Raw genomic sequence first — 20989 nt, forward strand, 5'->3', positions numbered from 1 at the left:
TAGGTATCTTTCTTTACAGATGTGAAACATTTTGATAGAGCTGTGCAAGAAGTAAGAAATTAGAGTCATTCCTCTAGAGATAAATACTTGCTTCACTGATTTCAAAATTATACCCTGTGACTCTGTATCTTTCTTTTTGCAATGCCACATTATAATATGACATTTAAAAATCTTTGATATAATTTTAACATGTACATAGCACTGTAGAATTGACTAAAATATGAACAGCTTTGACCAAATTTGTACATGTGTAAAAATGTAGGAAATAAAAACTACATAATTAGTGGTGGCTGGATCACTGCAGTTTATAAGATGCCACCAGTTATAATAACAAGCAACAAAAATTCTCAATTGATTGTTGATTTCAGTGGTATGAAAACTTGAAAACACATAGATCTTAGGGTTAAATATTAACAGGATAAATTTTACTTGAGTTGGTGGTGATCTTAATAACCTGGAACTGTTGGTGTTTTCATTGATGCCTGAGATTCCAATGTTGACTTGTTATTTTTAATGATTTAAAACTACTGAAGATTTCTAATCTTTTTCTTTAGCTTAAAACCAGAGATAGATATATCAACAGCCTGAAAAAGAAATGCCAGAAAGAATCCGAACAAAACAAAGAAAAGCAGAGAAGAATTGAGACCTTGGAAAAGTATCTGGCTGATCTTCCAACTCTGGATGATGTACAGAGTCAGAGTCTACAGGTAACAAGAAATAAAATGGTCATCTTGAAAATATTTTTTAAGTTCACTCTTTAGAAGTTTTGTGATTTTTATAATTTAAAATTGTTACATGTTTGACTAATTTTAAGTTAAAAATTAGTGTATTGTTTTATGATTAACCTCAGTTAGGAATTTTGTTATTTTTAATTATTATATGATTACCTCATAATGAACCTGTGTGTTAAATTCTGTCACCTAGTCTTCTGCTCTAAAATGTAGTTTCTAAACTAGTCTGATAACCCTGCCCTATACTCACAAATACATTATGTCACATTTCTGAATTTTTATATTCTATGGAATTCATTCAGGTTCAGCAATACCTTTTGACGATATTTCTAGATTTTTTTTCATTCCTTTTGGTCTTTCCATAAATTTTTTCTTATTCTTAAATCTGTGATATCCATTCACATCTCTGATGACTTTCTAGTCATTTGCTTAACAATACCTTAGCTGAAATCTTTCTGCCAATTTGGTAGGTAGACCGGGTTCTCTTCAAGATTTTTCTTGAAGCCTGATTTATAAATCCAGAATCTACTCTTCAGTCTTTTCTCAAAATTTCCAATCATGGGGTTTTTTAACCTTAGCGTTATTGACAATGGGGGGTGAAAATTGTTTGTTGTGAAATTCTGCCCTGTGTATTAAAAGATGCTTAGTAGGGCCTCCCCGGTGGCGCAGCAGTTGAATGCTGGGTTGCGAAGCTGCCCGCAGCCTCTGCAGCACCAGTTCAATCCCCGGCTGCCGGGTGAGGGTCCCACATGGTGTGCAGACCTCTCCTGCCGCCTGCTGCTCCCCTCAGCAGTGTATTTCGTCTGTCTGCCTGTTCTGTTCTTCACTCTGGCTCTGGTGAATTCTCTCACCCTCCTGTGCTTCTGACTGTACCCAGTGCTTGTATAAATAAATAAATAAATCTTTAAAAAAAAAAAAAAAAGATGCTTAGTAGCATTTTAGTCCTGCCTTGTAGGCACTTTTAGTACTACTCCCTTCCCCTCTGCACCTCCCCCCCCAGCCAAAAAATGTTTACAGGGGATAGGAAAAAAATCACTCACTTCAATTGAGAATTATGGTTAATTCACAGGGTATCATGCAGATGCTGAATCTACAATGCATACTCTCTTTATGTTAATCTATATGGCAAAAAACTAAAGGGGTAAATTCAGCAAGGAACTAAAGAAGGATGATAGGCTATATGAGCAGGAACATAGGGGAATATCGATTTAAAAACATGTTCATTAGACCCATTAGGATGGCTAATATTAAAAAAAGCCCCATGTGGTTTGCATTAGTGGCAATGTGTAGAAATTAGAGCTTTTGTACATTTTACATGGGGAATGTACAAAATAGTGTAGCCACTGTGGAAAAAATACCACAATTTCTCAAAAAGTTAAAAACAGATTTACCATATATGGTCCACTTCCAAGCATATACCCAACGAATTCAAAACAGGTGTTAAACAGGCATTTGCACGTCATGCAGGCTCATAACAGCAGTATTTGCATAGCCAAAAGATGGAGGCAACTGAGTGTCTATCAGTGAGTGATGGGTAAACAAAATGTAGCATATACTTAAAATTCAGGCCCAAAAATGAAGGGAATTAAGACACATACCACAACATGGATGAACCAGAGGATATTTTGCTAAGTGAAGTCAGGTGCAAAAGTTAAGTAGCATAGACTTCAGCTTTATAGGAACCTGCAGTAGTCAAATTCATAGAGATAATAGGGGTTTTGTCAAGGGTATAGAGTTTTGCAACATAAACAGAGTTCTAGTTCTACAGCAGTGTGAATATCCTTAACACTACTGAACTAACTGTACACTATAAGATGGTAAATTTTATGTGATATTTTATCCCAATGAAAAATAACTCTTAAAATATCCCCAGATTGAGATCATTTACCTTTCTAGAAGTTTTGACCTCATTCTTTTCTCCATTCGAAGCTTTCTTCCACACAAGGGCGGGGATAGTTTTACTAGAGTAGACTAGATGGGATGAAGATATGTGGTTCTTAACCATAAGTCTATTAGTCCTTGAGAACACAGTAACAAATTCTAGTAAAAATCTTTTAAATCAGGGGGTTGCAATTGTATGGGGAATATAAAATAAAAAAAAACCTTTTTAGTATTCCATGTTAAAAATTTCTCCATAGCTACAGGTTCTAGAAGGAAAAAATAAGAATTTGCAAGAAACGTTAACAGATATGGAAGAAAAACTTGAAGAGATCAAAAAACAGTGTAAAGAGAAAGAGGCACAGCTAATATGTCAGAAAAAGAAAGAAAAGGAATTGGTAACTACAGTTCAGAGGTAAGAAAACCTTTGTTAATTCTTTTATTTTTAAGCTATTCATATTTTTCATAAGGCATTTCACTTAAAATGTTAATTTATAATTAGTATCCTCCTCCTCCCCCTGTCCCTGTCTTTACTTCTTGATGCATTATTATGACCCAGAAGTATCTTACTGAAACAGTTCTGTTAACATTTTGATGCAACATAGTGACATTTTGATAAAGTTATAACACAAACTTTTTATTGATGACTTTGTCTAAAAATAAGTAAAAATTCTAAATAATAAAAGAGGGGCACCAAAACACTCAAATTGTACTCTTTAAGAAGATACTGCTAATGTGAAGTAATTGATTCACTTGACTGCAGAGTAGCAGTTAAGGTAATTTTGCCAAATATCCTCCAAGTTTACTCACATTACTCACTTCCAAGTTTAAGCTCATTGCCTTTTGAACTCTTCTTTGAAATTAATAATTAGAGTGGATATCATTTTATTAGCATATTTAGATAATATTTTTAAGATAGGAAATTGAAATTGTACTCCTGGAAAACTTACTGAAGAAAACTGTATTCTATATGCACTTACATGCACTCTCTTTTGTAAAACTTAAACCTTATTTAATTATGAAATAAAATTGATAAAATTATCCTGAAGAATGACAACAAAGCAACAAAAACTAAATTTAAGAAATTCACTCTATAGTTTTATCAATTATGTAAAATTCAGTTTGTTCTTTACAGCTTTTTAATCAACATCCACTTGCTAATTCTATGTTAATTCCTTTACAACTTTGAAAGTCTTAAACATGTCTGAACTACCTTTTTGTCATTGAATTTCATTGCAGAAAATCTCTGATTTCTGAAACAATTCAGTTTATAGGGTTTCTGATCTCAGGTCCCCCAAAAATCATATACTTTTGATTCTATTTTTCTCCCTATTTTCTGCTTTTCAGCTCTTTTAATTTCTTTTTTTTTTTATAACTTCACATCTTACATCCTATTCTGTAGTTTCAGAACAGCTTCCTGACCTCCACTCATTCAACCTTATATTTTCTTTTATTGATAAAATGAAAGGAGGTAATGTATCTTTTCTTTTTTTAGGACATCATGATCATGAACTCAAATAGTGTTGTTTTATATATTTAATATGATATTTTATGCCATCTCTTGTTTAGATTTTCTCTTTTATTAGATTGTTGGTGAACATTAATAGTAATATTGATTACTAGTAATATTGATTTAAAAAGTTTAGTATATTGCATTTTAACACCGTTTTCCATTTCTTAACTTTAACTTGATAAGTCTCTAAGAATAATAGCTTAGAAAATTTCTCTTGATTTCAAGTATCTGTAATAGTCCAAAGAAACTCTTCTATAATATTGTAGTAAACACATGGCTGTAGTGCCATTTAACTTTTGGGAATAGGGGTGTTACTTCAGTTTCCTTAGCTTTACAATATATTCCTTAAGTTCTGAAATAATTTCGGATATGCATGTGAATATGAATTATGTCACTGTATCTGCTTACATGTATTTTCTGCTTTATTGTGTATAACTTTCTGCTTTATTATGTTTTCTGCTATTATGTATAACTTTCATGATTTAAAAATGAGACAGGCTTTTTATTAGCAATGAAAATGTAAGAAAAATGTGTGGGTGGATCCCTAGTAATGCAATTGTAGGTACCTCTGCTATTCAAAAGATTTATTACTTTTCTGAGTGACTATGCTTCATACCATAAACAATGAGAATGTATACATTGTAATAAAACTTATTTAATAGTTTTCCATGATAGAGTACATTTTCCTTCTTCAGATGGCTTTCCCAAGTATGAATGACCTAAATAGTTTTAATGTATTTTATTTCTTTTGGAATGTTACAAATACATAGAAGAATGTCTTTACACTGAAATTGGAAAAAATATTATTCTGAAATAGAAATAATGTATTTTTCACTTTTAGATTGAAAAAGCAAATACTTTTGTGACAAGTAACAATGTATTACAAAGCATTGCACTACATTCATTATACTTAAGAACCTCTCTGGTGCCATTAACACACCTGAAATCTATATGTACCATTTAGGGTTGTCAATTCTTTGTTCACAATGTAGATACGGAATTTTTTTTTGGGGGGGGAAGAATTAACAAGAATGGGCTAGCCATACTACTTGAAGAAAAATAATGAAAAAATCAAAACCTTAATTATAAGAAATCTGTTTCTTTTAGTACTGTGCAGCTCTGTGGTATGATTATAAGCTAAAGTAGAGCTACTTTTATGGGTCTTTTTTTTTTTAATTTATTTATTCATACAAGCACTGGGTACAGTCAGAAGCACGGGACGGTGAGAGAATTCACCAGAGCCAGAGTGGAGAACAGAACTATTACAGGCAGACTGACGAAATACACTGCTGAGGGGAGCAGTGGGTGGCAGGAGAGGTCTGCATGCCATGTGGGACCCTCGGTGGCTGGGGATTGAACCAGCGCTGCAGAGGCTGCAGGCAGCTTCACAGCCCAGCGCTCAACCGCTGTGCCACCAGGGAGGCCCACTTTTACGGGTTTTCCTGCTATGTCTGTTATGTTGCTATTCTTCTTTTCTGGGGGCTAAAACCTTTCTCTGCTGCCCTCCCCCATCTTTTTATTTTTTCTTGATGTAGCATAGAAGTTTCCCTCATTGTTTCCTCTTCTACAGTGTAACTGTGTGCATTGCATAGCAGGAAAAACTGTTAATTAATGTATTACATTACTATTTTTATTAATGAGGAAAAATGTAATTCTGTTGGTTTAGGCAACAATTTACCTTATAAGGAAAATCTTAGTCTCCTTACCGCAATCATCTTTATCAAGGAACTTGCTTTTGGGGGAAAGGAAAAGAGAGGGCTTAGATTATAGGCTTAGATTAGGGTAATGAGGGACTTCACTAGGGCCTAAGGATGTCACATACTAAATAACCCAAGAATCTAGTCTCAGATTTAACATTTTAAAAAAGATGATCAGCCTTCCTATTTTTTCTTATATGATAAGAATATAAAGTTACTCAAACTTATACATAAACTGTCTGTGGCATTATTAAAAAAAAATTACATACTTTGAGGAGGAATTTAATTTTTGTTGCTGTCATCTACCAAAATCAGCACATAGAGCTAATTTTCTTCCTATGTCTTTCTAAATCAGTTTGCAGCAAAAAGTAGAAAGATGCCTTGAAGATGGAATCCGCCTTCCCATGTTAGATGCAAAACAGCTTCAGAATGAAAATGATAACCTGAGAGAACAAAATGAGAAAGCTAGTAAGGTCAGTACATATCTTTGATAATAAATATGAAACTATACTATGGATTTGTCTGTACAGATGTGTATTTTATTTGTTTTGCTAATGTTTTAGTTTTGAATGCCTCTATTTAGAAAGAAACATAGCAATATAAGAAAATTCAAAAATTTTAAGATTTAATAAAAGCCAAACTAAGGAAATTATAGACCTTCATAGCAAAAATAAAAGGCTAGTTTTCCTTCTTAAGTCATTCAAAGTCTGTTTCAAAGTTTTTATTATAAATTGCATAAATTGGAAGTTTTATCAAAAACTATAGCATGATTTGCAGTTTTACATATGTGTGATCCAATCATAATGCCTTTTTCAACATCTGTAAATCTATTAATGTAATTCACATCAGCAAAAAGAAAATAAAAGCCACATGATCATATCATTAGATGCTGAGAAAGCAGTTGATAAAATTCAACACCATTTTTAACGTAAGCCCTTAAAATTCTTGGGACAGAAGGAACATATCTTAACATAATAACAGCCATATACAGTCAGACTCACAGTCAATATCATTCTCAACAATGAAAACATGAAAACCTTCCCTTTAAGATCTGGGACAAGCCAAGGAGGTCCAGTCTCACCACTGTTTTTCAGTAAAATACTGGAAGTCCTGGCCAGAGCATTAAGACAAGAAAAAGACGTACAAGGAATCCAAATAGGGAAAGAAGTAAAACTATCACTATTTGCAGTTGATATGATAATATACATACAGAATGCTAAAAACTCTACAGGAAAACTAATTAAAACAATAAACTAGTTTAGAAAAGTATCAGGTTACAAAATCAGCATACAAAAATCAGTAGCCTTCCTCCAGACAGTCTGTAGAAGAATAAATTTAAAAAATTATCCCATTTACAGTTGTACCCCCCAAAATTAAATACCTGGGAATAAACCTAAAAAAGTAGATGAAAGACCTATACAAAGAAAATTATAAAACATTGCTAAAAGAAATAGAAGACACAAAGAAATGGAAAGACATTCCCTGCTCATGAATTGAAAGAATTAACATTATAAAAATGACCATATACATTGAATTTACATATTCAATGCAATTTTGATAAAAAATCTCAATGGTATTCTTCAAAGACACAGAACAAATATTGCTGAAATTCATATGGAATCACAAAAACCTTCAAAGAGCCAAAGCTCTCCTGACTAAAAAGAGGGAGAATAAAGGTATCACACTCTGAGAATTCAAACTATACTACAAAAGTGACTCTTCTCCAAAGATGAAATGCGAATGTCCAACAGGTATTTGAAAAAATGCTCAACATCACCTATAATCATCACCTGTAATGCAAATAAAAACCACAATAAGATACCATCTCATGTCAGTGAGAATGGTCCATATTAAAAAAAAAAAAAAACCAAAAAGCTAGCAAGAACAAATGCTGGCAAGGATGTGTAGAAAAAGGAACCCTCTTATACTGCTTATGGGAATGCAAACTGGTCCAACCACTATGGAAAGCTGTGTGAAGGTTCCTCAAACTACTAAAAATGGAGCTATCGTATGACCCAGCAATTCCACTCCTAGCAATCTACCCAAAGAACACAAAATCATGAATTCAAAAGAATACTTGCACTCCAGTGTTCATTGCAGCACTATTTACAATAGCTAAGATATGGAAACAACTTGAATGCTCCAAAAACAGACGCCTGGATCAAGATGTGGTATATATACATAATTCAGCAATCAAAAAAGATAAATTCATGCCATTTGCAGCAACATGGATGGAGCTGGAAGGCATTATGCTCAGTGAAATGAGTCAGAAGGAAAAAAACATATAGGATGGTTTGACTTATAGGAGGAATATAGGGAAACCAAACAAGGAGTCATGAAAAAAAAAAAGACAAAACTAGCAGGCAAACTATAAATCAGAGACATACAGCAGGGGAGGAGGAGGGAGAGGGGTCAAAACGGGAGGGAAGAGCACAAGAGACTATGGTGACAGTTAATGGGTGATGTGGTGTGAATTTTGTAGAAACTACACTTGAGGGGGAAAATTAGACATGTACCAAAATGAACAACAATATAAAAACATAAATATGTTAAAAAAAAACCCAAACAAACATAATGCTTTTAAAAATATACTTTGGAATGAATACGTCTGTAAAAATAATCATACCATGATTTTTTAGAAGATAAATTCATAATTCCATGTCTTTTGCTTTCTTGAATATTGGTACTTACAGAAAAAAAATTATTCACAATGATTTGTTTTCTCTATTTTAGATAATAGACAGCCAACAAGATGAGATTGACAGAATGGTTTTAGAAATTCAGGTGAGGAATGTTTTTGTGCTTATTTTAGTTTATCTCTGTACTGATTTACTCCTGATGATTACATCACCTAAAATATTACTCTGTGTGTGTGTGTGTGTGTGTGTGTGTGTGTGTGTGAGAGAGAGAGAGAGAGAGAGAGAGAGAGAGAGAGAGAGAGAGAGAGAGGATTAATAGAGTTTACAGTGAAATTGTAAATTCTTTACTATTAATCTTTCCATTTTTTGTAACAAAAATGCCATTTGGCAAATCGTTTCTTTAAAATATTGTGAGGACTGCTTTTCTCTATTTCTACCCTCTCCTCTTTTTAATTGGGTGTCAATGATCTACTAATTGAAGAAAGTGAACTCTTTTTAGTCTACTTATTTGATCTTTATATTTTTAGAAACACATTCACACCACCACTGTCCATCTTATGTTCCTTCTCTTCAGAGTTCTACTGTGAGCTCTGATTTCTGCCTCTTTAAATATTGGTATCATATAAGTTTCTCTGCCCCCTCCTTTATGCCTCCATTGATACTACGTAACATCACCATCTCCGTTATCACTTTTTTCTTCTAAATGTTATTGGCATTGTAAATAAAACAAGTCTCTGGCCACTCTAGATGGGTGAGATGGAGAAAACAAATATAATATTAGTGATATGTGCAGTTAAAAAGTAGACAGAAGGAAATGGCAGACAGTTCTCCATCATATGTTTTCCCTAAGATGGTAATATTTGATCACAGACCTGAATGAAGATATATCCAGGGGATGAGCCTTTCAGGCAAAGAGAGCAACCAATGTTCTGAATTTATCTGCTATGCTCCAAGAAAGGAGGCTGCTAATCTGGAATAAAGCACTGTGGGGTAGAGTGGTGAAAAGTGATGGCAGAAAGTAGCCTGGCACCAGATCGCATAGGGGTATATATCTTTTTTATTTTACTCAAAGTATGATGGAATGCCACTGAATAAATTTTGCTAAATAATTTTTATTTTCCCACTTCCTGATAAAATAAAAATTGAAGTAAAAGAGAAATAAAAAGTTTTATGTATCAGAATTATAGACAGTCTTTTCTTTGGCCATATGAAGTGACTTAGAGGAAGAAACAAGTGCTGGTGAGGGTGTGGAGAAAAGGGAACCCTCCCACACTGTTGGTGAGCAGACAGACAGATCCAGCCGCTGTGGAAAGCAGTGTGGAGGTTCCGCAAAGTACTTAAAATGGATCTGCCACATGATCAGCAATTTGACTTTTAGGTTTCTACCTCAAGAATATAAAAGCACTATTTTTCACAAGTAAAAAGACCAAAGAAAAAGCTTATTTATTGAGAAAGTATTTTTTCCTTGATAGCAGACACTTTTTGACTGCTTTCTATTTAAGAATTTAGTATTAACATCTGAACAATATTTTTAGTTTTCATGAATTATAATGCAACTTTGCATAAGTAAAACATTTTTAAAAATTAAACTTGAGGAAGAAAGAACTTTATGATAACATAAAATAGGAGATAAACATCACACAGTAATAGTGGGAAAAACACTGAATCAAATCATATTTATTTAGTTAAAGAGTCATATTCTGGAAAGATGTCCCCAAGATGGCAACAGAGAAGGCTCTTTGCTTCGTTACTGAAAGGGATGCCACACCCAGGGAGTCTTAAATAAGAATTAGACTGGACGGGTTTAATATATATTTACAGGGCACTACACCTCAAGACAACTGAGTGTGCACATTCTTCTAAATTGCACATGGTATATTCTGGAGGATAGACCACAAGGTGGATCACAAAATAAACCTTCATAAATTAATGAAGACTGAAGTCCTATCACCCATCTTCTAGGATCACAGTGGTATCAAAGATTAATTTTTAAAAAATGCTTCGATCTTTTTACTTGTATGGAGAACATGATACATTAGGCCTGTTGTGGGCACATTATAATTGATAATTAAATTTAATTAATTAAACCTTGAGAAAAAAAAGATGGATTTAACTTTTGAAAAATCAGGTCCATATTTCTTAGGCAGGGAGTAGCCAGAAGGGAATCAGCGCACATGAATCACGGAAAAAATGTTCTTGGGCCTTATATCTGGTAGGAGTGGTCTCCAAACCTGTGTTTATATTCTCATTATTTGAGATGCTTTTTAAAAACAGGTTTCTGCCTAAAACATAGGCATGCAAGTTTCTTTTTGAATTAGTGCTTTATTGCAGCACTACTTATAATAACTAAGATATGGAAACAACTTAAATGACAAAAAAAGAATGAATGGATCAAGAAGATACAGTATATATACACAATGGAATACTACTTAGTGATCAAAAAAGATAAACTCATGCCATTTGCAGCACATGGATGGAGCTGGAAGGGATTATGCTAAACGGAATAAGTCAGAAGGAAAAAGATAAATATCAGATAATTTCACTTATATGTGGAATACAGAGAAACTGAACAAAGGGTCAGAAAAAGACTAAGCTGACCATAGATCTGAGGCATACAACAGGGGAGGGGAGAGAGAGGGGTCAAAACGGGAGGGAAGAGCACAAGGGATTATGGTGATGGATCATGGGGGCTCTGGTGGTGGGAGAGCTATGAGGACTGTACCTGAGGGGTGAAGTCAAATATTGTCCAAAAATTAACAGTGATGCAAGAAAATAAATAGATTTAATAAACAAAAAATAAAAGTGAAATACAGGTTTCTGGGTCCCATCATGAACCTAATGAGTATCTCCTGGGTAAAGCTTGAAACATGTATTATTAACAGGTTCCCCAGGCAACTCATATATAGCCTGACAATAATCCTAATCCTAGAGCCTTTATAAAGTGTAACAAACTTCTTGCTTATTGGATCTAAAGTGGGAATTGATTGTGAAGACTGAATTTTTTTAAATTATGTCATTTTTGTTGAGGTAACTTTGGTTTACAGCATTGTACATGCCTTAGTATAGGATTTCACCTTTTCAGATGTTACCACACCATGCCTGCCACCAAAGCATCAATAATCTTCCACTGTAATTTGTTGGCTCACCTCTCCTTCTGCTTTATCATCCTGATCTTCTCCTCTGGTAGCCTCAATTCTGCATGAGAAGACTGAAATTTAAGTAAATTTAAATAATGGTTTAATTTTGCATCACCTGAGTGTGTTCTTGGGCACAGTTATACTTTTTGGTAGTTCTTGCTACCAAAATAGGACTGGAAGAAAGTGATCCAGGCAAGATTTTTTTCCTTTTATATTGTTCTGAAGATTTATAACAGTTTTATTGAAATATAATTCACATACCATACAGTTAACCCATTTACGGTGCAAAGTTCAATAATTTTTAGTATACTCATGGGTATGGAACACCAAGACCACAACCAACTTTAGAACATTTTTATCACTTCATAAAAGACGTTAAGATCGGATGGTTCCACTTATAGGAGAAATATAGGGAAGCCAAACAAGGGGTCAGGGGGGAAAAAAAACAAGCTAGCAGGTATACTATAGAACTGAGACATACCGCAGCAGAGGGAGAGGGTTCAAGAAAAGGGAAGGAAGAGCACAAGAGACTATGGTGGCAGTTCAAGGGTGCTTTTGTGGTGGGAATTTTATGGGGATTACACCTGAGGGAAGAAATCAAACATACAAAAATGAGCAACGATGTGCAAAAAAAAAAATAAATGTAAAATAAGTTTAAGGAAAGACATAAGTACCGTTTAATTATTACTTCCTTAAATCTCATCCCCTCTCCAGTCATAGGCAATAACTAATATATTTCCTATCTTGATAGATTTTTGTATTCTAAGTATTTCTTATAAATGTAATAAAGAATTGGTGTTAATTCTTTAAATGTCATATCATTCCTCCTTAAAGCCATTTGCTAACACACTCCAAATATATAAACAGTTAAATAATAAAGAACCATGTAGAAGATAGCGTTAAACAGCGACTTAAGAGTTAATATGTTTTACCCAGATAAAAAATTTCTTGTTGAAGATGATGTATTTTTTCATTTGTTGTCATCCACTCTAGAAGTAATGTGGGTTGATTTATAGATGAAGGCTTCATCTTCAAAGGGACGGGGGGGGGGGTTGATAGAAGATCTAAAGTATTCAGTGTTCTTGCTTACCTACTGATTGCATTTTAAGTGATGTCATGCTTTGTATTTCCTATGCTCTTTGTTCTAGTCTATGCAAGGGAAACTTTCTAAAGAAAAATCAACCACTCAAAAGATGATGGAAGATCTGGAAAAGAAAGAAAGAAATCTACAGAGATTAACAAAAACATTGCTGGATGTGAGTAGCAGAAACTCGGATTACTTTCACAGAATTAAGTTTAAGCAAATGCTTACTTTGTACATATTACTAGCACTTTTTTAAATTGAAGACAATTTTGATGTGCCAGTGAATGAAATCCACTACATTTCCTAACTAAAATTAAAATAAAGAGACAAACTTCCATCTTTCTTATGTCTTAGCATACAGTTTCATAGACAGCTACAGCAAAGTCAAATGTAATTAGGTCCCAGAGTCATTGAATAAGGCATAACTGGAATATATTTTTTAAAAACTCCTTGAAAACTCCTAAGGAAGGTGCAGCGTTGACTTTTCATCATGGAACAAATCACACTTTCTTCATTTAATTATCAGATGAAACACTTGCAATTAAGGACATGTTACTCAAAAAAATAATTTATTAACTCGCATTGTGACAGCTTGTCTTTGAATTCTTTTTTTTTTTTTTCAGATGATTTAATTTTTATTTTTTTATTTTTTTTTTTTATAAATTTTATTGTTATATTCCCCATACAATTGCAGCCCCCCATTCTGACCCCAATCCCTCCCCTCCCGCCCCCGCCCCCCTAAAAGTGTCTCTGGTTCATAGTTTTTTGTTGATTTTGATTTTCACTTTCTTATAGTTATTCATTTTCCTGGTCCCTTATTTAAGTTTTCTAGATTCCTGCTATGAGTGAGACCATCCGGTATTTTTCTTTTTCTTTTTGGCTTATTTCGCTGAGCATGATCCCTTCCAGCGCCATCCATGTTGCAGCAAATTGCATGTGTTTATCTTTTTTGAATGCTGAGTAATATTCCATGGTATATATGTACCACATCTTCTTGATCCAGTCATCTATTTTTGGGCATTTGGGTTGTTTCCAAAGCTTAGCTATTGTAAACAGTGCTGCTATAAACATAGGGGTGCAGGTGTTCTTTGGAATTGATGTTTCTGTGTCCTTTGGGTAAATACCTAGGAGTGGAATTGCTGGATCATATGGAAGCTCTATGTTTAGTAGGTCCAGAAATCTCCACACAGCTTTCCACAGTGGTTGGACCAGTTTGCACTCCCACCAACAGTGCAGAAGAGTTCCTTTTTCTCCACACCCTCGCCAACATTTGTTGTTGCTAGTTTTTTTAATATGTGCCATTCTCACTGGTGTAAGATGGTATCTCATGGTAGTTTTGATTTGCATTTCCCTGATGACAAGTGATGTTGAACATTTTTTCATATGCCTGTTGGCCATTTGCATTTCCTCTTCAGAGAAGTTTCTTTTAAGCTCTTCTGCCCATTTTTTGACTGGATTATTTTCTTTGTTGTTGTTGAGTCTCATCAGCTCTTTGCAGATTTTTGTGATCAGTCCTTTATCATTAGTGTTGGGTGCAAAAATGTTCTCCCAGTTGGTGGGGTTTCTCTTTGTTTTTGTTATTGTCTCTTTTGCTGTGCAAAAGCTCTTTAATTTGATATAGTCCCAGCTGTTTATCTTTGCCTTCACTATCACTGCTTTGGGTGATGTGTCTGTAAAGATGTCTTTGATGTGCAAATCACGTAGTGTTTCGCCTATATTTCCTTCTATATATTTTATGGTTTCAGGTCTTATGTCTAGTTCTTTAATCCATTTTGAGTTGATTTTTGTGTATGGTGTGAGGTGGTGGTCAAGCTTCATTCTTTTGCATGTAGCGACCCAGTTTTCCCAGCACCATTTATTGAACAAACTTTCTTTGCTCCAACGCATAGTCTTTGCTCCTTTGTCAAAGATTAGTTGACCATAAATCTGTGGGTTTATTTCTGGATTTTCTATTCGATTCCATTGGTCTGTATGTCTGTTCTTGTTCCAATACCATGCAGTTTTGATGATTATGGCTTTGTAGTATAGTTTGAAGTCTGGGAGTCTGATGCCTCCATTCCCTTCTTTTTTTTTCAGGAGAGCTTTGGCTATTCGGGGTTTTTTGTGATTCCATATGAATTTCATCAATAATTGTTCTATTTCTTTGAAGAATGACATTGAAATTTTGATTGGAATAGCATTGAATCTGTATATTGCTTTTGGAAGGATGGCCATTTTAATAATGTTTATTCTTCCAATCCATGAGCAGAGGATGTCTCTCCATTTCTTTGTGTCTTCTTCTATTTCTTTTAACAGTGTTTTATAGTTTTCTTTGTATAGGTCCTTTACCTCTTTTGTTAGATTTATTCCCAAATATTTGATTTTTTTTGTTTCAATAACAAAAGGGATGGTCTTTTTGATTTCTTCTTCTTCAGATTTATTGTTTGTGTATAGGAAGGCTACTGACTTTTGCGTGTTGATTTTGTATCCTGCCACTTTACTGAACTGATTGATGAGTTGAATTAGCTTTTCTGTGGAGTTTTTGGGGTTCTCTATGTATAATATCATATCGTCTGCAAATAGTGATAGTTTGACTTCTTCTTTTCCTATTTGGATTCCTTGGATGTCTTTCTCTTGTCTTATTGCCCTGGCTAGGACTTCCAGTATTATATTGAAAAGCAATGGTGAGAGTGGACATCCTTGTCTTGTTCCAGATCTTAATGGAATTGCTTTCAGCTTTTCACCATTGAGAATGATACTGGCTGTTGGCTTGTCATAGATGGCCTTTATGATGTTGAGGTATGTTCCTTGTATCCCAAGAATTTCAAGGGCTTTTATCATGAATGGGTGTTGCACTTTGTCGAAAGCTTTCTCAGCATCTATTGATATTATCATATGGTTTTTATATTTCTTTTTGTTGATGTGTTGGATAACGTTGATTGATTTTCGGATGTTAAACCATCCTTGTGCCCCTGGAATGAATCCAACTTGGTCGTGGTGAATTATCTTATGGATACATTGTTGGATTCTGATAGCTAAAATTTTATTGAGGATTTTTGCATCGGTGTTCATTAGGGAGATTGGCCTGTAGTTTTCCTTTTTTGTGTTGTCCTTGTTCGGTTTTGGTATTAGTGTAATGTTGGCTTCATAGAACGTGTTTGGTATTGTCCCTTCCTTCTCAATTTTTTGGAAGAGTTTGTGAAGGATAGGCACTAATTCGTCTCTGAATGTTTGGTAGAATTCATTTGTAAATCCATCAGGTCCTGGGCTTTTGTTTTTGGGGAGGTTTTTGATTACCATTTCAATTTCGCTAATTGTAATTGGTCTGTTTAGGTGTTCTATTTCTTCTTTATCTAGCTTTGGGTGATTGTAGAGTTGTAGGAATTTGTCCATCTCCTCTAGATTGTTAAACTTGTTTCCATATAACTGTTCATAGTAGTTACTGATTATTCTTTTGATTTCTGCTGTGTCCGTTGTGATTTCTCCTCTTTCATTGATGATCCTGTTTATTTGTGCTTTCTCCCTTTTTTCCTTTGTGAGCCTGGCTAGGGGTTTGTCTATTTTATTGATTTTTTCAAAGAACCAGCTCTTGGTTTCATTGATCTTTTGGATTGTTTTTTTAGTTTCAATTTCATTTATTTCTGCTTTGGTTTTTATTATTTCTTTTCTTCTACTGGTTTTGGGGTTTTTTTGTTGTTCTTTTTCTAGATCTTTGAGCTTCGAGATTAGGTTGTTTCTTTGCGTTCTTTCTTGTTTCTTGATGTGAGCTTCTATTGCTATATATTTTCCTCTTATTACTGCTTTTGCTGCATCCCATACATTTAGGATATTGGTGTCCTCCTTGTCGTTCAATTCAAAAAATTTTTTAATTTCTTCTTTGATCTCCTCATTAGTCCAATGGTCTTCCAGTAGTGTGGTTTTTAATCTCCATGAGGTAGGAAAGTTCCTTGCCTTCTTTTTATGGTTTATTTCTAGTTTGATGCCTTCATGGTCAGAAAAGATGGTTGATATGATTTCAATCTTGGTGTATCTGTTGATGTTTGTCTTGTGCCCCAGTATGTGATCGATCCTGGAGAATGATCCGTGTGCGCTTGAGAAAAATGTGTACTCCGTTTTTTTGGGGTTTAGTGTTCTATAGATGTCTGTTAAGCCCAATTGCTCTAGGTCTTTATTTAGAGCTTTGGTTTCTTTACTTATTTTTTGTCTTGTTGATCTATCCATTGTTGATAGTGGTGTGTTGAAGTCTCCCACTACGTATGTGTTTTCTCTGATGTCTGTTTTCAGAGAGGACAACAGTTGTCTGATATATTTTGGTGCTCCTTCGTTTGGTGAGTATATGTTAATGAGTGTTATTTCTTCTTGAAGTATTGTCCCCTTGATCATAATGTAGTGACCATTGGGGTCTCTTTTTATCTTTTTGAGTTTGAAATCTGTTTTATCTGATATAAGTATAGCTGTTCCTGCTTTCTTTTTTGGTCCATTTGCTTGTAGGATTGTTTTCCATCCTTTAACTTTGAGCCTATTTTTATCTTTTGTAGCTAAATGTGTTTCCTGGAGACAGCAAAAGGTTGGGTTTTGTTTCTTAATCCAGGCTGCAACTCTGTGTCTTTTTATTGAAGAGTTTAGTCCATTTACATTTAGAGTTAATATTGATATGTTAACATCTGTATTTGCCATTGTGTTTGTCTTTCCTTTGATTTTATTTATTTATTCTTTTAATAACTTTTTTTTTTTTTTGGCCTTCTTTCATTGTTATTCGTCGCTCTGAGGTTCTGGCTTTAGGACTCCTTGTAGTATTTTTTGGAGTGGGGGTTTAGTTGCAATGAAATTCCGGAGTTTCTGTTTGTCTGGGAAGGTCCATATTCTTTCTTCAAAGAGGAAGGAGAGCTTTGCGGGATAGAGTATTCTTGGTTGGCATCTGTTTTCTTGGAGTCTGTTGACTATGTCCCTCCACTCTCTCCTTGCCCGTAGTGTTTCTTCGGAGAAGTCTGATGTCAGCCTGATTGGTTTTCCTTTGAATGTTATCTGTTTCTTCCCTCTTGCCAGCTTCATTATTTTTTCCTTGTCCTGGATTCTTGGGAGCTTTACTATTATGTGTCTTGCTGTATTTTTCCTTTCGTCGTGGAAGTTTGGTGTTCTTCTTGCTTCTTGTATATCAATTTTCAGCTCCTTCTTCACATTTGGGAAGTTCTCTTCAATTATCTCTTTGAATATTTTCTCTGTTCCTACATCTCTCTCCTCTCCTTCTGGTATTCCTATAACTCTTATATTTCCTTTTCTCATGGAGTCAGATAGTTCCCGAAGTCTTTCTTCGTTCTTTTTCCTTCGTACTTCTCTTTCCTTTTCTGTTTTGGTTCTTTTTATTTCTGTGTCTTCAAGATTACTTATTCGTTCTTCCATTTCATCTATTCTGCTTTCATTGCTTTTCCCAGAATTCTTTAGTTCTTCCATTAATTCTTTGATCTCCTGCATTTCTTTTACTTCCCTCTTTAGGGACTCAATTTCTTTCTTCTGACCATTGTTTTCCCTCTCTAGGGACTCAATTGCATTCTTCTGATCGTTGATTATTTTTCCCTTATCATTGTTTTCCTTTATGACTTCTGTCAGTTTTTTAATCACGGCAATTTTAAATTCTCTTTCTGGAAGGCTCAGAAATTCTTCCAAGTTATTGTCGTTGCAATCTGGGGGCTGGCTTTCTTTTTGTGGTGTGCTTTTTCTCTGGAGAGTTGCTAGGTTGCGTGTGGTTCTTCTCCTCCCTACTGTCTGTTTTCTAATTTGCCGTATGCGTTGGGACACTGTGTTGTTGGGACTGGCCGGCATCTTGGGTGGGCTTCTCTGTTCCCCTCTGGTTCTTCCAGGAGTCATCTGTCAGTTTCAAGCAGCCTTTACTGGAGAAAGGTCCCTGTTCTAAAATGCCGATGTGGGGACACACTCCCCTGTGCGCCTGGTCTGCCCCGGCGGTGGGTTCCTGCTCCCCTCTGGGCTTGGACTGCAGGCCAGAGGGGGTCTGGCGTGGGCGAACTTCCCCCGCTCACCTCTGGCTCCTGAGGAAGCCTTCTGCAGGTAGTCTTTACTGAAGAAATGTCCCTGTTCTAAAATGGTGATGTGGGACACACTCCCTGCGCTTCTGGTCTCAGGCACACTCTTCTGCGCGCCTGGTCTGCCCCGGCTGTGGGTGCTCGCTCTCCCTGTGGGCTCAGACTACTTGTTCAGAAGGGGCCCGGTGTGGGCTAACTCCCCAGCTGGCCACTAGCTCCTTCAGTAGCCTGTGCTGGGGTCAAGTCGCTAGGTGGCACCAGAGATCTCTCCTAGAGCCCTTGGGGAGCTGATTTTCCACCCCGTGGGACAGGGAGCAGAGCGGGGATGGTAGGGTACACCTCAACGGCTTTGGGGTGCTGTGTCTGCCTTGTGCCCCACCGTCGTGGGGAACCCACGCCCCTAATTTCGTGCCCCGGGTCTCAGTTCCAAAGCCCTCAGTTCCAGGACGCGGGCTGTAGCCCAGATCAGTGGCGCGGGAATGGCGCCTTTTGAATCCCGCTCCCCTGCCTGGGCGCCTTGTTCCTGCTCACTCAGGGAGGGCCTCCGCCCAGGTCTCAGTTCCAAAGCCCTCAGTTCCAGGACGCGGGCTGTAGCCCAGATCAGTGGCGCGGGAATGGCGCCTTTTGAATCCCGCTCCCCTGCCTGGGCGCCTTGTTCCTGCTCACTCAGGGAGGGCCTCCGCCCGGGTCTCAGTTCCAAAGCCCTCAGTTCCAGGACGCTGTAGCCCAGATCAGTGGCGCGGGAATGGCGCCTTTTGAATCCCGCTCCCCTGCCTGGGCACCTTGTTCCTGCTCACTCAGGGAGGGCCTCTGCCGTCTCCCCGCAAGCCTAGGTCGCAGGCGCAGGGGCCTGGGCAGCTGCAATCCGAGCGCAGCTTTCGCGCAAGCTTACCGGGCGGCCGGGGCTGTGTGCTGGTGCTGGTCTCCTCCCGGTGGGCGGGGCTCTCTTTAATGGCGGCTGGAGCTCACCTCCGCGGCGGATCCTGCAGGGTTCGCCTCAGCTCCCGTTCACGGGGTGTGGTGGCTGAAATAGTTCCTTTCCACTCACAGTCCCGCTTGCTGCATCCGTTTTTCTTGTTGGGCGTTTTGGTTTGTTGTTTCCCTAGTCTCTGCCGGTCGGAGAGTGCCGCCTCTGTGGGCGGGGGAGGGGAGCAGGGTTCTGCGCTTCCCTCCCTTCTCGTCCTCTTTTATGGCAACTTTCTTCTTCGGGCAGTTTGCTGGAGTCGTCCGTTTATCTTCCGTGTCCCATTTCTCACTGGGACCTGCCGCTTTTCCTCCCTATTAACTTTTTTTAATGGGAGATCTTACTCGCAGCGTCTCCTCGCCGCCATGTTGCTCCGCCCCTCTCCGATATCTTTGTCTTTGAATTCTTATGAATGCTTCTCTAAAAGTTAGGGGCATTTTCCTGTGTAACCACACCACCATTGTCACACCAACAAAAATAATAATTTTTGACATGATAATACCTACTCTATATTAAAAGTTCCCTACTTCTCCAGATGTTTTTTATTATGACTGTTGAAACCAGCTTTTAATCAAGAATTGTAAGTTACATTTCATTTTGTCTTATAAATCTAAGAATATGACTATATTCTTCTCCCATGTTAACTGACTTGAAGAAACTGGGCTATTTTATATACACTTGAAGATTGTCAGGCCTGCTAGACGTACGTGATTACTTCCTAATGGTGTAATTTATCTTGTTCTCTACACCTTCTATTTCTTGTACCCCAGAAGTTAGAATTGTTAGGGGAAAAAGGATGTCCTAAAGCTAATTCCATACAGGCTTTGTGGACTCCACCCCCACTCCAGACCAAAGCCATCAGGACATTGGGAAAGACAAATCCCATCACCACCAAAGGGAAGGTTGCTGGAACCTCAGGTGAGGTTAAGCAGACAGGTTTGGTATAAAACCTGGGCACGTGGGCTTTGGGAGGTGCCCTTTTTGGCTCTCCGCCAGCTCGCAGCTCAGCCAGCTCTCGGAGTGCCTTTGGGTTTCCAGGTCGGCGGATTGGGTAGGACGCATTAAAGACTTTATTTCCCTATTTTCTCCCTGAGTTGTACATTTCCTCATTTCCCTTTCCCTTGTAAATAAACCTTTTATTATCCTTTTGTGTGTGCCTGTAGTGGAGTATTAATAAGTCCCTTTTAAGCGCGCTGGTGAGGACCCACAGCCAGGCAACCCATTTTATATCGGGGTTGCTCTGTAACAGTTCTAGATTCAGGTGAAATACATTTTGATATGATTACCGTGTTAAGGTATTGTTCGCATCTTCAAATTATATGTTTGGTT

At 36.8% G+C, this 20989-nt stretch overlaps 1 protein-coding gene across 1 annotated transcript in view; it reads left to right on the forward strand.

Moving 5' to 3' along the window:
• CEP85L (centrosomal protein 85L) overlaps positions 1-20989 on the forward strand; it is a gene marked incomplete at its 3' end in the record, with an annotated part of 106152 nt that overhangs the window by 80268 nt on the left and 4895 nt on the right. Inside the window, exons 7-11 of the mRNA XM_084228104.1 lie at positions 555-707; positions 2870-3024; positions 6175-6292; positions 8553-8603; positions 12744-12851. Coding sequence (XP_084084230.1) covers positions 555-707; positions 2870-3024; positions 6175-6292; positions 8553-8603; positions 12744-12851 — 585 coding nt within the window. The remainder of the gene's footprint in view (positions 1-554; positions 708-2869; positions 3025-6174; positions 6293-8552; positions 8604-12743; positions 12852-20989) is intronic.

Source organism: Talpa europaea (assembly GCF_964194135.1).
Source record: "Talpa europaea genome assembly, chromosome: 2".
Classification (NCBI taxonomy): domain Eukaryota; kingdom Metazoa; phylum Chordata; class Mammalia; order Eulipotyphla; family Talpidae; genus Talpa; species Talpa europaea.